Raw genomic sequence first — 17,521 nt, forward strand, 5'->3', positions numbered from 1 at the left:
CTGTACAGTCAAGTTCAAGTTGGGAAATAGATGCTTGCCTCATAATAATATATGCTGGAATGCTGTATGGTCATATTTGGGTTAAAAATGGAACATCCTAGCAGCTGAGTGAAGGATGGATGGGAGGGCACATATTTAGAAGCTTTTAGGACTCCTAATTGTTTTAAATTACTTTATACTAAGCAAAATTTTCTCAGGAGAGATCAGTACTTTGTGCAAAAGAAAGAACAGTTCAACAACTTCATCTTTATGTCAAAGATAAATTGTTATGTGCTAAATTAAACCATATTAAGACACACTGGCCTTGGCACTGGACAGCACCATGCATGCATAAATACAGCACCTCTTCTTAAGAAATAAAGATGGACACATTATCAGCAGAAATCACAAATTTATTAACTCTTAAATATATCAATCAATCATTTACCATTATGGCAAGAAATATATACAGTGTCCCATGGTAAACTGCAGTGTTTCAAAATGATAGAAGATAATAAATGTGTAATTTGATTGTGGTGGTAAGAAGAAATCACAATTTCCTCACATCTTCGTGTGGAAGACAAACTTGATCTACAGTAATACTTCAACACCACATGCTAAGTTAAAAGCGTAAAAAAAAAAACAAACAGAATCACTCTACACCTATTTTTTTTTTTTTAAATACATGTATGCCACATATAGCTGTTTCACAAAAAGATAAAAGAAACTTTTAAAAAGGAAAAATGAGGCCATTACTTTTTCACAGATCTCATTGGCAGGTTAACATGGCTCAAAACATTTACTGTATATATTTATTTTAAATATATATTGTTTTAAATTGTGTAATAATTATCAGAAAAGCTTCAATCCATCTACCATACATCCACTAGCAACAACATCTAAGGTGATTAGTAATCAACACAGAAAGGTGAAATGAGAGAAAAGAGGGAGGATTGTTTTTTGTTGTTTCATTTTTATTTTTTGCTTCTGCTTTAAAAGTAGGCTCCTGAAGGTTGTGAATTACTACCATTAAATAACGCTGATGAAGATACCATGCACTATAAAGTATTTCAGAGAAGAGAAAAATGCTTCATAGAGATTGAATAAACAAAGGAGACATGAGAAGCACAGAGCAAACCCGGGACATTTCTTTTTTCTTTTTGTTTCAAACTGGCAAATCCTAATTCTTTGCAGGAAGATAATGTTAATCTGACACAAGAAAGAAGCAAAAACAGCACAAGTCACAAAGAACAAGTTCAAAACACTTATGAGAAGGAAAAACAACTGCAGGCCTCTCTAACCTTAGAAAACTAGCTAGAAATGGTGCAGGAGGGCCCCAAGTATTTCATAATGCAGAAATTAAGCACATTTGCACAAAACTCTATTCTGCTATAAGTTTGGTATTCTCCGGGCAATTGCTGTAAGAAATATTGCAATTACAGTAGGAACTTACTCTTACCACAAGTTTTAAACAATTTGTATACTTCCACATAGTTAGGATACTTAAGTCCAAACTAGAGCTCTATGCAGAATTAAAAAAACTTTGAAATTTCCTTGACAATATTTTTATGAGCCCTGAAAAAGATCAAAAGTGCTAGTTTAACTACCTCCAAAAGACCTCAATTTTTATTTTACCTTGGATATGCAAATTTCACTTTTACTCTTTTCTCACATACTACTAGCCTAAAAAGAAAAAAAAAAATGAGTAAAAGGACAACCACCAAAAAATAAAAGAAAAATTAAAAAAAGCAAATGAACCAAAGAAATAGGATAAAATGAACATCAAAAGAGGATAAAATGAAAAAAAAAAGGGCATAGATTTGAAAAAGGAATAAAACATTCAATTCAGCAAATTCACCAGCACAGTGTGAGTGTACGCAAAAGTGATTAAAGTAGTAAATAATGTGACTGCTTCCAGTTTACACAGTTTGATCAAAAACTAAATGGCTTTAGATGGTGCCAAACCAAGTGATTCTTGCTTCCACATTCACAGGTGATTTTGTCCACATATCAAACTACTTTAATAGTTAAACAGCAACAAAGCTTTCCGTGAAAAATCATTCATCTCAATTAGGATAATATCAGGAAACATAAGGAATTTTTTGCCTTTTTTGTTTAAACAAACAAGCCAAAACAGATTAACAGCAAAGAGTCCTAAAAAATTTACATTTCTTTTACAAATTGTCATTTAGAGAACAATAATGTTGAAGTCTGTTAAATCTTGGCATAAACAGAGAAACCTGATGGATAGATTGTACTTGAATATTGTGGAACTTTTTTTGTCTAACCTTCCCCTATTATTTGCCAACAGTAATTTAAGTTTACATGGAACATTCCTGTAGGTGAAGTGTAAACAATGTTTAGGAAGGAATATATGACATCACATATGCATTACATGTGGGACCTTCACAACTTCATGCACTCAGAAACATGCATGAAGAGGAGGAGACGGTCCAGGTTACCATCCAGGTGCTTTGAGAACAGAGAATGCAGACGTGGCACTGTTGATTTTTAGCTGAAAGGAGAAAGTGAGGTGGGGGGGGGAGAAATAAATTATATGGTTTCATAAAATATCATCAAATTACTTTGCCAAACATATGAGGCTACAATTTTATGACTCTGCTAAATAACAGATTGAAAATACTATGTATAAGACATCTCTTATACATTAAAAGAGGAAAAACACGTTATTAAAAAGAGACAACATTAAAATAGAAAATTAGTAATAATTATTGATTTGTTCATACAAAGCTAAGTTAAAAATAAGAGATGGGGACCTCGGCTTCAATCACATTATTAAGTCTAAATAGACATTTTAAGTATTCATGTTTACTAAATGAATTAATATAGGAATATTATCATGTGGTTGATGTAAACTCAAAGTTTAAGTTTAGCTTTAGCTTTTGTCATTATTCTTAGCCTCCTTGGGAAATCAAACCTGGAAGTCAATTTAACAAAGAATATAGCATGGGATATAACATGATTACTCTTCATTGGAGGTCCCTTTTCTGTAAAGCAACAGCTGGGAGCACTACTTCTTAAAAGCTCTGACGAAGTTTAGTGCTATCACTGGGGAAAATATACACAATGCACCACACACATATCTGAAAGCTTGTAAAACAAGTTTAAGAAACAGATCTTTAAAAACAACAACACAGGCATGAATTTAATTACAGCCAACTTTCAATTATCCTCTGGAATTATCCACTTTGTGAGTTTTAAATTTCAGCTTGACTTCCTTCTGTGACCTGTCCTCATGGTCAAACACCAATTATACTCAGCCAGGCACAGCAAATTAATTTACATATTAACTTTAGCTAACTATGGAACAGGAATTGCAGCCTCTTGAAAAACAGAAACCAAAGGATGCTAAAGCTTGATATAAATTAAGCCTGGATAATTGAGAGTTGTCTGAAAACGCCCAGACATAATTTACTTTTGATAGGAGAAGGCAAGGATATTCTAAAATGGCACAATCCTTATGGTGAAGGAAGGCTCTGCTCAATGTTTATTACCTTTAAAATATGGATTATGCCACAAATTGGGGCTGAACATTAGTCTCAAGGACTCATGCAAAATTGCTATGTATTTTCAAAGACTTTATATGTTTTTCATTGAATATAATGCAAGAAAAAATATCCTCCAAGGGAAGATAAACCAGCCAGCCATGCAGCTTTTCATTCATTAGCTCCAAGCACAAAGTATCATGGAGCAGGTTGTTACTTACAAGACCCATATGAGAATGGTTTTCAGCCCTTAGATGTTTTGCCACAAAGAGGTGCTTCCTGAGAAGTTTTCTTTCCCATTTGGAATACAGGATGGCCTATTAAGAGACGCCCCATTTAAGCCATTTGGCATAAAAGGAAGTTTTCTTAAATAGGCTCTATCCCATAAACACTGAGGGAATTACAGAAAAAACTAACCCCCTAGTAGTTTATGAATGTAATCCCTCCTATGCTAACTAGCAATTTACTTGTACCTCTTTGAGGTTAAAAAAAAAAACAAAAAAACACATACACATGAAAATGGGCATTTTTATTATCTGCATATTCCTTTTGTTTCTTTCTCTAAATTACACAGCTATTGTTTTTAGAATGGATTTCAACATATCTGCTTTTTCTTCTTGTTGACCCTCTTTTTACAAATTGAACAGTGATATATAATCGTTAAGGCTTATTTCAGAGAAGGCCTTTGAAAAGTACTATGGTACGTTATCAGACTCAGAAATTATGATGGATCTCTGGAGTGAGTTGAATGGCTGTTTGTATAACCTTGACTCCCTATTCCATGCCTCAGAAACTTAACAGGTGATCCACAAAGTATACTGCCAAACTGTTTGCTACATTTGTCATTCATTCCATTCTATCCTGAGATTGATAATACACTTTATTATATACTTTTTTTGTATCAGCGATTAGTTGCTTTCCATACTAGAATGTATGTTCCTTGAGGGCACTGTCATAAACCTCACACTGTACTGGCACAGGCTAGTCACACAGGACATGTGCAATAAGTATTTGTCTAATTACTGAGTAGACAAACACATCATCTGAGATATAGTGCCATGGTGAGAAAGACAGAAATCTTGATATTTGTTTTCTAAATGCTGGTTTTTAAAAAAATCATTTTTCTCTTAATATCTGTAACTGATTCCCAGTAAAAACTCTATGAAATGAAGTTCCTGATTATTATATGGCCATTTTAGAAACTCCTCTTGAGTCATTCCTCTCACATCCCCTTCCTCTGCCAATTGTGACAATGAAATCATGAATACTGTGCCTTATTACATGAATCCTCCTTATTTAACCCTGAAAGAAATCAGTTTGACAGGCTATCTTCTAATTTCTTATCTAAAGCTATTGCATACTACTCTACGCAAAGTTTCAACCCACAAATGCCTGGTGTGATTGATCTTTCCAGACACTCATAGTTTCTTTCCCACCAAGGCATTTATTGCCACCAACATAATTGACCATTAGCATAAATAACATATGCCATGCTATTAACAATGGAATAAGTAGAAGGAGCTGACCATGGATATATTAACAAAGAAGCTGACAGCCTGGGAATATTTACTTGATGGGTACTGTTGGAGAACCCGAGCGATGAAAATGAACATTCTGCCATTTTCCATCCCGGCGGTGCCAGACCCGGGTCTCTTCTGATTGCATTGTCTTTGGCATTCCACTGCCATCCATGTACTGTGTGAGCCTAATATATGCTATGCAGGCAGCATCATCGCCTACCAGATGTACATGGGGATTCAGGATAATGGTGTGGATTGGTTTATTGCTTTTGGACAAAGCTGAAAGAGAACAACATGAAAAGCAATTTTTAGTTTCTATATAAAGTAATCCAAGACACAATAACTTCAATTGGGATCAGTGAATGAAATGCTATGTATTCATTCATTGATTCAACTACTAATTATTTGCACTGTGTACCAATGACTTTGTAAAGTATAAAGAATAACAGAGCAAAAATGGATACAGTCCTTATTTTCTCTGATTCTACTTGTAGGCAATTTGTATGTCACTCTGGAAACTTTGATTGGAGGAACAAGTTGGAGAGATGTATTTTTCTATAATGGGAAGAGATAAGAAACAGAAGCCAATATAGGAACAGAAATGGAGAAGTTCAGCCCAGGTGCACAGAGCAGTTCCTGTTTTCCCCATGAAAGAACCACTGGAGTAGTTGCCATGATATCCTGTGGTCTTGCTCATTTTTGTTGGTAGGTGAAGTAGATGAGATGAGGGAAATATACCAGATATCAAGCATGGCTATCATTGTCTCCAAAAGAGGCTGGCCAGAGCATGAATTTGTTTCTGTATCTCATCCTGTGACTCCTTAGTTTGTTATAGCCATCCAATAAAACCCCGAAAGCTGGTGTTGGCTATATAGTCTGGTTCTAGTCCTCTAGCTCCTTCCCTTTCACTGAGTAGTCCTCACTAGGTCCAGCCTAGGTGTTTTGACAGTTAAGTACCCATTCTAATGACCAATAATTGAGATTTGAGGATTTAGATTAGCCTACTTATTGATGATTATTCTCTTTTAGATCACTAGAACAGGTTGGACTGTTTCAGCTGTTATCTAAACATGCTTCCCAACCTCAGAAAAAAATATGTTCATATTACTCAGTGCTATAGTCAAATAAAAAAGAAAACCCCAGTATGAAGAATATTTGTGGAAAGTAATGATGCATATCATTATGCAGAAAGAGGTTAAGAATATTAATGTGTTGGTTAATTCTTTCACTAGAGATAAGAGGGTGTCAATTGTGAGCCAATGGGAGGAAACATTATGGTATGCTGTCATACAGAGTTGCTGGGATACAGAGAATTTGAGAACAATCACTGAAGCTTTCTTAAGGCCAATTAATCACGTAATCCTTTTTGTTTGTTTCTGTGAAAATGTCCAGTGCATCTAAAAAAAAGTAATTTATTGACTATGTCTTAACTTAAACTTCCATGCCAAGGCAGACATTCTTGTCAATGTTTGTATGTACTGAAAGTGAGTCTTATTATCCCAATTATTACTGCAGTTCTGCTTTAACTCACTGAGATCTCACTGCAAAAGAGTGAATTCACTCTATGTATTATGTACAAAAGCAACATAATGCCTAATGCCTTTAGGTATATGGAAAAGGAAAAGGATCAAAGGAGTTCATGGCTTACACTTTTCTTAATGACCCGGAAGATTTCTGTAGCAAGAGGCTTCTTTTGTCCTCTTTCCTGAATTGTGGTTCTTTTCTTTGAGACAAATAAAATTCTTGTAATTTCAACTGAAATATATTTATCTGATTGTTTATCGCCATTTACACTTCACTTTGAAAATAAGTACCCAGTATGCTTGAAATTACTCATCTATGATGAATATTATGATATGCTATGAATATTAAGATATGCTATGTCATTTTTCATATATGAACAGTTTTATGACAGCTCGAAAATATTCAACACAGTTTTGGGTAACACATTTTGTAGCATATATCATAGAATTCACTGGGACTTTTATGGAAGGTTTTCGATCAACATTACTTTTTATACAAAGTATGACAGTTTCCAAATGACACACAAATTTTTAAGCCTGTCTCATTTTTTGTTTGTTTCAAATAATAAAAAAAAAATTATAGTGTAAAACGCTGGACTAAGGTAAAAGATCTCATTACAGAAAAGAGCTAAAGAATCTGCAAATTTCAGAGAAATTCAAAAGGAAGCTGGAAAATGCATGTTATTAAATTTAGAATAAATGTACCATTTTCAAAGTAGAATCGATGAAAGTCCATCCCTTCCACTAAATTACCCAGTGCTTCAGGTTCAAAAGCAGTAAGGCCTGGGTCACAGATTTTTCTGGAGGAAGAAAAATAATCAAAACAACCAATAATTAAATGGGTTAATATATTTTGTTGTTTCACATGCATTCATTCTTATTTATGAAACAGTAAATGAAGGAAAGAGTCTCTAAAACACACACTAAAATATAAAATTTCTAACACACCTTGACAAGGTGGTTTGAGGAACATCTCTAACAAAATCATTTTGCAGATACCTCTGAGAGGGGCAAGATAATATAACCAGTTCAAAGCAGATAATAAGGTACTATGATTTAAGAGCCTTCTATTTAAAACTTCTACATTTTTTTATTCCCAAGATGAATTCTCCAGGCTTTTATGAGTCTAATTCTTGACTTAAGTTTATTATTTTCTTTGAAATGCTTTCCAAGTAATATAAAACCATCTTTGGTTATGAAATTAAAACTTTTGAAATAATTTTTGATGGATCACACATTCTACAATCATGTTAAACATCTATATTATGACTGATGTTAACGCAGCTATCATATCCTCTACTTAACAGCAGTGTCCAGCAGATTTAATTAAACTTGAGTTTAAAAGTTTCTTTAACCTTTAAAATAAAATTCTTAAGAGGTTCCAATGCACATATCAGGTGTTTTTTTTTTTTGTTTGTTTGTTTGTTTGTTTGTTTTAATCCTAGCAATATATTCCAACAAAGGGGTACACTGTCTTAAAAATTCAGTGAAACCAAGGAGCTTTCTTTGGAGAAATTCATATATTCAACAAAAAATTTTGTAAAGCTTCTACTATGTAGTAGGTACCTCTTTAAAACAAACAATTGCAATACAGCAATTAATACTTAAGTAGAAGTAACAACCAAGTCCTTGAAAACCAGATTATTTATACACAGGGGGCAGGAAAGATTTAAGAGAGAAAGAAAATTTGGTCTGGGCTTTTAGGAATGAGTAGAAGTTTTCTAGGTATGTGGGGAGTAGTGGACAGGAGGAGGGCAGCAAGTATAATGGTACAGTACTGTGAAAATGCGGAGTAGATTTAAAGAATAAGTGGTTTGTTGTTTGATATTACTGAGCATTGGGTCACTGGGCTATGTCTAATGTCCCACAGAAACACAGAGGAGGGAATCTTTCCTTTGGCTTATGTTGATCAGGGCAGGCTTCTCAGAGAAGGTGATACAATATGGATTGGAGGAATTAGTAGGAGTTCACAGGGTATATTGAGGAATTTGTGGTTTTTATTTATCTGCCCCAAATGTCAATATAGTGAATGGGGCTGCAAGGAATTTCACATGGAAATTCCTCATGCAGAAAGCAAAAATTTCTTAATCTTTCAACACAAATATAAGTTTGAAAAGGCTAACCCACTATGGTTCTTCAAAGTACAGTAGAATGTAGAACTGATTATTTAAAAAAAAAAGAAAAAAAAAAAACCTTTAAAATAGAAAATCACAGTAGTTATTCTTTGTGGTAATTAAAGCCCTAAAAGCAAAGGGTGAGGCTTATAAATTTTGCCTCAGACTGCCTGGTGGGCATGTATTTTTAAGCTCAAAGGCAAATATATATAATCTCTTTCTAAGGAGCAACATAGGAAGATCAGTGTTTCTATGGAAACAGGAATTTATTCTGCCAGACGTATTATTTCCTCTAGAAAGAATGGTAATTGGTTGTTAACATCAATGAACCAAAATTTATTACCTTCTATCAGCACTAAGATCATCTGAGAATCACTGTACCATGATGGACTTTTTACACAATAAGCAAGAGTCAATGTTTGAAAACCTGTTAGTCTGTCCTACCTATCAACCAACCAATCTATCTGTCTGTCTGTCTGTCTATCATCTATAACAGGCTTTGGGTGTACGCTCTGAACAGGAGTTCTAAGGCTGACAGAGCCAAACCAATACATTCTAACATTCCAAAAGCTTCTAAAGGAAGGTCCTGTTAGATTATCTTTGGGCCTAAACATAAAAATCCGGCCAGATTACAAGCCTCCATAGACAAAGGAATTGATGTTATTATTTGAGTATATAGGAAATACCCTACTTTTTCCTGGCTACAATTCTTCCCATACTTCAACCAAACATGTTAACAACAACAATAACAAAGGACATGCTATACCATAACTGGAGAATGTACTGCAAAAAAGACATTAAAAAAACAAACAGTATTTTTACGCTTTGGAGAATCATATGGGTCTAACAAAGTTATATCAGAGTAAAGAACAAAAGAGATTTCAGGTTCTGTTGACAGTGTTTGAAATAACTTTAAAAGAGAACTGTTGTCTCTTATTCCCACCCAGAAAGTTTGCACCCATTTATACTTCATCCAGTGCTGTAGAGTTTTCCGCCTTCCTGCAGTATCTGTACTCCACTGGTTGTCAGCAGAGTGTTTATCTCTGCCAATCTGGTAGGCAGAAAATGTTTTTGCATTCAAATTTGCAAATACTTAATTAGTGAGCATGAACATGCTTTTTTTCAGTTTACTTATTTATATACTCTTTTGTGAATAGTCAGTTCATGTCCTTTACCTATTCTTCTACTTTTCAATCTTATCCACTACATTAACTTAATGTAAATTAACTTTTGAAACATGTTTTGTAAATATTTTCCTAAGTTTGTTTGTTTCTTATTGCTTGTCTTTGGACATTTTAATTACAGTATGCAAGTTTTATATATTTAGGTAGTCTACTCATTTATCATCTAATTTGTGATTATTTCCTTGCTTTTAAACTTAGAAAGATCTTTCCAACCAGAGATCAGATTCGGTCTCCTGTTTTGCAATTAAGTGTCTCAAGTGGAAATTGCTTTGCTGCATGATATAAGGGGAAGACTTAGATTGATTCTTATCCTCAATTAGCTAACTTATTGGCCCACATCCTTTGTGCAATAAGCCTTCATGCCCTGTTTGCTTGAATGCTTTATTTATACTTGAGCAAAGTAATTTCTTTCACATACTCTATGACCCAGTAGTTTGTAACCGTTAAATTAAGCATCAGAGTCTCTTCAAATGAAATTTTACCCAAGAGACAAACACATAAAAGAGACAAAAAGTTGAGTTGTGTTTGTCGAGGGAGACGGCTGTCCGATATCATCCCTGCACCCCAATACCCTGTTCTCTGACCCAGCACTTCTGCAAAACTGCAAGGAGAACAGTTGTTAAACCAAACTGCACTTTTATGTGGTGTTGTTCTTCTGTTTTTTCTCATACAGATTGCTCTGCCGGGAATGCCCTTCTCTCATAAGAAGGTGCAGGTGGTTACTCATCTGGGCATTTGCAAAGATACTGCCAATCCTTGGATGAGAAGTAATGTCTCCTTTTTCTGAAGTCTCAAATAAGTTTATTTCTCTCCTGGTGCATTTAGTAATTTAAATAAAGATATTGTTGACATGTCAAATCTGGAATACATAAATTCATGTACCTTAAAGAACACATTCATAAAGAAAATACATTTGCCATATTCATCAAAGCAAAATCAATATGCCTCTACTCACGTATAGGCTTCAAAGTCCCCATTGTTGATAGCTTCGATCAGTTGTTCAGTGACTTTGATAATCTCTTGCTTTCGTGCTAAAGGCAAGGATATAGAGTTGGGTGAGAATAAAGGAGAAAAGCCACATAGAATATTATTCCAATAATGTTATTTTCTGTAAACAAGACATTGCTATTTAAAACAGATCCATCTTGAAGCTGAAGTGTTAACTCTCGCTACAATTTTGCTACTCAAAGTGGACAGAACAGCAGTGACTACCTCTCTGGGAGCCTATCAGAAACACAGATTCTCAGACCCCACCGCAGAACTAGAGATTAAGAATCTGCATTTAGACAGGATCTTGAGGTGATTCCTGGGTACACTCATGTTTGGGAAGCACTGCTATAGCACTGGGGCTTTGTAAATGATACCATTTGTTAGAAAACAGCAATCAAGGCTATGTTTTTTGAATTAGTTCTTATTATCTTTATTAATTTGATTGAGTTTATCAACATTTTTTCTTCACAATTAACAAATGTGTTAAGAAAAATCATTTTAAAACACATTACTCTATTGATAGTTATACAGCTTCAGAATAAAGACAATATTTTGCATTGAGATATTTAATTTTATGCAATTATTTACATCTTGTTACTGTTCAACCCAACCAACCTTAGAATAGAGGATGCCAACACTCTAATTGGCCATTATATTTAGATAAATGGCCTTTAGTAAACTCTGTAAATTGGAAAAGAGACATATGAATCAATGCTGTGAGAGTAAGCAGATGATTGGATGGAAACCAGGCTGTAGAGCCATCAATTCCAAAACCAAACATGACTTGTTTCTATTTGTTTCTACTTCTAGCTCACAATTGGTAAAATTAGTAATGGTTGACAGCTCAAATCCTACCCATCTCTTCTGATTACATCTGCCTCCAATGTTTTTTTTTTTTTTCCCCTTTTTGAATGCCTATTATGTCTGTATCATTCACCTGGCAATTAAGCATATGCTACACATGACACTTTGTTTAGTCACATCAAATTATTACTTGTTTTAAATTGGTATTAAACTTTATACACTGTGTAACCTGTCTTCCTAGTTAAAATAAAAGCTCACTGTGGGTAAAGAACAAGTTATTTCTTTGTATCTTCTATGAAGCTTGCCCAGTCTTTACTGAAATAGATGCTTGATAAGTTTGTCAATTCAATTGATATTAATAATTTCAGAACACTATTCTCTCATAAATTACTACATGAAAAGTTTAAAAAATTAAATTTCATTGAATTTTGTTTTAAGAACATTGGGATACCCCTTTAAAATCGCTGCAAACAGACTGGAGGATCACAAAAAAATTACTTTCAATCTATCTTAGAGTTAGTGAGGCTGCCATTCATTATGGAAAAAGCTCAAGTTCTGGTTTTAGTCTTTTATTGATTAAAGCTAACCAGTTTGCAATGTTTATGAATCTGATCTTCATTAAGCAGGTTTAATCACAAACTTAAATGTTTACATTTATTTTTGAACCCAGGTTATGACATTCTCTATTTAACATTAATGTTCACTGAGACTATAGGAGACTACATCATAACAAATACAAGTAATAGACTATTTTATAAAATATAGGGACTATTAAATTTGGTCATAAAATGGTTGCTAACAATTTCAAGAACTATAGTTTAAAAAATTACCATATGTGTATTAGAATGCATATTTAGCACATAATTACTTTTCATTTATATAAAGTATCATAAAACAGGGGTTCTTAGCTTCTAAATACATGTAAAACAACATTTCTTGCTTGTGTTCATTATATTGATGAATATGAATAATATATCCAAAAATCAAAATACACTGACAGTAGTAGAAGCAGGGAATTACTTTGTAATAGGGATGCTGCCAATGGCTCACGTTAGAGCTGTTTGTGGCCTCAACAGTATGAGCATTTGGCAATAGCACATGATAGCTGACCTGACCTACTGAATATGAAGGACATCAATGAGGTGGAGCTCAGAAAATGAGTTCAAGAAAATGTGGTTATCTAAAACTTCCTTCTCATATTAAATTCTAGCTTAAAACCAGTTGAACAGATTTTTTCAAGTGTGCTGTATGGCTGAGAAGAAAACTACAGTTTAGAAACCAATGTCAAGTTTTAAAAACTAACAAAAATGAAGAAAAAATTGGAACACAACATCAGTGCCCTTTGAAGCACTTCATTAGGCTAATACTCAGTTTGTAGAGTTTGAAAAGTTCAGGATCACTTGTCGAAGTCTCTGAAAGTCTCTGCAACCTCTCATAAGTATCATACAGATTAGAAACATGGTGTGCATATGGACATCTCTCATTCTCTGAACCACTGTGGAAATCCTGGTTAGCTCTTAAATATTTTACTTGCCACAACTGGCTTAATTTTTGTCCTGTATAATCAAAGCAATACAAATTGCCGTCTCTCTTGGTTCTCATGCTCAGAAACAATGGAGCTTTAGCTGGCAGGGCAGCAAAGGGAGTTAGCCAGGATGCTTCTGTGCTACATCATCACCTAAAAGCAATGTGACTATTTTGGCTTAGGAGGGGACCAGAACTCAGGGATCTTTAGAGTGCTTATTACCCTGAGGCCGAGTGAGTCACAAGCAGCACGTGACAGCTGACTCTCTAAAGGAAAGCAGAAGACTGGAAATGAATCATTTATATATAGTAGTCTGCTTGTGGATGGAACTGTTGCTACAGGCCCAGTGTCTGACCTAGAGAAAGTGGGAGGGTTTGGTGCTAACTAGTTCTACTCTCTCATCAGCAGTGAGATTACGGGGCAGCCACTGTGCCCAGGGCCTGCATGGCTATGTTCTGTGGGGACAGGCCACCCATCACCTGGCCTTCTCTCCCTGAATATTAAATGACCAGTCTATAAGTCAAAGCCAGGAGAGCTAGTGAGTGTCACTAATTACAACAAGACGAGGGGACAGTGTACCAGAAAGGCATTCTCTAAACACCACCAGCTTCATTCACCTGACAGCCAGCCATTAAACCACAGGTAACAGTATACAGTAGTTTTATTTACAGAATTGAGGTGGTCAGGCCTACACAGACAGGTCCCAGGGTAGTTTCTATGATCCTGGGGATATTCAGGTTCCTAGGGGAAAGGGAGAATAGGAAAGCAAGTGGGAGGGATGCTCCAGGTTCTGAGCGTAATTACTTTCCACGCAATTATGCAAAAGAATTGGGGACATTTTCATGTGGTTTCAAATACATATTTTTAGCTCTTTTATTGTTCTAAAGTGGCCTGGAAAAGTAAGATAACAGTATGAATAGTCCATGTATTAAAAAAAAAAAATCCCTGAGAAACAAGAGTAATGATGTAATAAAACAATTATAGTTTTCAGCACTTCCTCAAGTATTATCAGATTTGATCATCACAAGTTCTGAGATACCCAAACATTATCTATCTGTTTAACAGACAAGTACAGAGATTATAGGCATTGCCCAAAGGTACAGGGTTTGCTGATTACTCTTTCCCTCCATCCTGAAACATTCTTCTCCTTTCTTTAACCCTTGCTTTTGTTTGATCACACTTTTCTCATTATCCTTTATTGTGTTATCTTTCTCTACTTGGACTTTAAATGTTTCAATTCCTTTTAAAGGCTCAATTTCAGGCCCTTTTCTCACTACCTATACATCCCCAAGGTATTATCTACATCTGTTTTAAATTACCATCTATATTCCAATGATTCCCAAATCGTTACTTCCATTTTATACCTTTTCTCCAGAAATGTGTGTCAATGCCTGTTTTGGAACCTCTGCTTGTAGAGCTCACAGGCACTTAAAACTCAACACACCTTAAACTGAAACCTACTAGATCTTCTGGGGCTTTCTTCATCTCAGTGAATGGCAACATCATGTCTCCAGTTGCACAAACCGGAAAGGAAGCTGAGAATTATCCTTGACTCCCCCACCATACTCCTCCCATTCAGTCCATCAAGTCCTGCTCATTTGCCTTTTAAATATCTTACACCTTTATTCACTTCTTTCCTTCTTCACCACCACTCTGGTGCAAACATTCCTCACTTCTGCCTATGTCTCTATAACCACTTTTACTCCTCTCCATTATCTGCTCTACAATGCAGCCAGAGCTTTAAAAAAAATATACATCTCATCATGTAACTCCTACTTAATATCCTGCAAAGGCTTCCCATTGCTCTCAGAATAAGCACCTGAAGAGAGAGGACAAGACCTTGCATAATCTAGCCCCTGTCCATTTCACCAAACCCATTCCAAATTATCCTTTCCACCTCCAACCATGCTGCCTTCTTTCAGCAACTCAAAATGGTCGTACTTCCTCCTATAGCCAGCCGTTTATACACGCTTTTTCCCCTTCTTGGAAAACTTTCTCCCATTTTTACTTCCATTTCTTTTACCAGATCTTAATTCAACTATTATTTCTTCAATAAAGCCTTCCCTGACCCCCATAACATCCCTGTGTTTTAAGTGTACACATATCCTAAACCTTCTCTTCACAAGAACTTATGACACTTATAATTACATATGTATTTATGTGACATGTGATCAATCAGTTTTATCTATTACTTAGTAAGTTCCATAAGGCAGATATCTCATCATTCTGTCCCCAGAGTCTGGCAAAGTACATGGCCTATAGTAAACGTTCAATAAATGTATGACTGAATAGTGGGTCCAGAAAAGACTCAAGTACTTTCTGACTCACAATCCAGTTGCTCATCATGATACCTCACTATTTAGTGATGGTCAGATAACCTTTAAAACTATACAACTAATGAATGTAATCACATTAAATATAAAGCATTGGGTCTTATTATTTCTTGACAATGAAAGAAAATACTTTTCAACTTGTTTAACACTTGTCTCTTCCTGATTTCCTCATTTTTGCTAATGGACCCAGAATTTTATTAATCTTCCGGCTCAATTCTTTGGGTATCTTCTGGAATGTACTCTCTCCTTTGTCTCCATATCCAAACATCCACAAATCATAATTATAATTTTTCCTCAGCACTTATGATGATGTTTCTCAGGGAATATTCTTGGCCTCTTTGTTATTTCACTTGCTTGCTCTTGGCAATCTCATTCACTCCTCTGGTTTTAACTATATACTGATGGCTACTAAATGTCTATCACTGACCTTAACTTTTCCCAAGCTCCAATTTCATATTTCTAACTGCATTCTAAACAGTTGTGCTGGCATTTTATACCTAGTGTGTGCTCAAAATCCACCTCAGAGTCTTACTCTCAAAACCTGTTGTACCATAATCTACAGTTGCCCAAACCAAAATCCTTGCTGATTCATTTCCTTTCAATCTCTTCATTCAGTTGATAACCAGCTCCTCTTCATTGTACTAAATCTTTCTCAGATTAATTTCTTCCTCTCTATGTGCATTACCACTGCTCTTATTCAGGCTCCCAAAAGTCCTGATCCCTCTTATTCCAAAGTCTCCTCCTTTTTCTCTCAATCATCACTGTGGCAGACTCATCTCTCTATGGAACAGAACTGACTGAAGATTTTCAGTGCTCCTCCCCCAACATCTAGAAGCGAAAGGCCAAACTCCTTTGTTTGTTTGTTTGTTCTTCTTTCTTTATTATTAGATCAGTTGTAAGTTTACAGAAAAATAATGTAAGAAGTACAGAGTTGCCATGTAACCCCTCCTCCCCATTATTAATATTTTATCTTAGTGTGGTATCTTTATTACAATTGATGAAATGATATTATTATAATTACACTATTAACTAGAGTCCATAATTTACGTTAGGGTTCACTCTTTGTACAGTTCTATTGCTTTTTTTTAATCCTGGTAACATATATACAAACCTAAAATTTCCCATTTTGCCACTTTCAAATATATAATTCAGTGGTGTTAATTACATTAATAATGTTGTGCTACCATCACCCCAGATGGAATTTCTGTACCAACTAAGCATTAACTCCCTGTTCTCCACCTTCACCCCAGTCCTTGCTCTTCCTACTCTATTTTTCCAGCTTCATCTACTGACACTTTATTTCCATTGGCTCCCACAGAACCTATTCTCCAGCCACACCAAAGAACTCACTCCTCCTCTACTCATCCTGGTCTTCTGATAACTCCATTCCTTTCCTCTCACTATTCCTTCCGTGTGGAAACTTTGCCTCTTCTGCCTGGAAATTTCCTTTGATACCCAGTTCAAATGTCACCTCCTCTGTATAGACTTTTCTGAGTGCTCCCACACAGTTATTTGATCTTACTGCAATCCTCTTGTGGCACTGTCACAGTACATTCATATTTGACCAGAACTTGACCATTCTGTCAACACTAAGTACTTAGTAAATGTTTGTAAATGCATGCATGTATGAATAAATAAATATACAGACACACTATGTATATAAAATATTATGTAAATGTTAAAATACTAGATGAATGCCAACTATGTAGAGGAAGATCATGTTTGATAGCAGTCTGGATGGACTGTGTTAACTGAAATGGCACTCATAGATCCCGCATACCTCAGAATCATTGGAATGACCACCATACATGAGGCTTTATATGTTGAGTATTTTAGAAGCATGAGAAACCACAGATTTAATCTGTTTAGGCTCAATAAGGTAAGATAGATGTTGAGTACAGAGAAAGATTCTAGTTATTTGAGCTTGAGCTTTTCAATTTTTTAGATTTTGGGCTAATCAATTTATTGAGGTGAAACTATGATGATAAAACCAATTCAAAAAGCTAGCTGCCTACAATGAAGCTTGGACTAGGAAATACATTG

The 17,521-nt window shown here is 35.2% G+C and overlaps 1 protein-coding gene across 9 annotated transcripts in view; it reads right to left on the minus strand.

Annotated features, from left to right (window-relative positions):
• Positions 1-374: 374 nt before the first annotated feature.
• Positions 375-17,521, minus strand: part of CAMK2D (calcium/calmodulin dependent protein kinase II delta) — a 320,046-nt gene continuing 302,899 nt past the window's right edge. For 5 of the 9 annotated variants that reach the window (XM_037830526.1, XM_037830524.1, XM_037830532.1 and 2 more), the window contains 5 exons: positions 10,782-10,857; positions 7,234-7,328; positions 5,056-5,284; positions 3,707-3,802; positions 375-2,494 (listed from right to left, as the gene is read on the minus strand). In XM_037830526.1, the coding sequence (XP_037686454.1) occupies positions 3,736-3,802; positions 5,056-5,284; positions 7,234-7,328; positions 10,782-10,857 (467 nt within the window). In that variant the 3' untranslated portion in view covers positions 375-2,494; positions 3,707-3,735. Of the gene's footprint in view, positions 2,495-3,706; positions 3,803-5,011; positions 5,285-7,233; positions 7,329-10,781; positions 10,858-17,521 lie in introns of all 9 variants that reach the window. The other 4 variants (XM_037830530.1, XM_037830531.1, XM_037830529.1 and 1 more) reach the window with 2 other exon arrangements.

The sequence above is a fragment of the Choloepus didactylus genome, chromosome 3 (assembly GCF_015220235.1).
Source record: "Choloepus didactylus isolate mChoDid1 chromosome 3, mChoDid1.pri, whole genome shotgun sequence".
Lineage (NCBI taxonomy): Eukaryota > Metazoa > Chordata > Mammalia > Pilosa > Megalonychidae > Choloepus > Choloepus didactylus.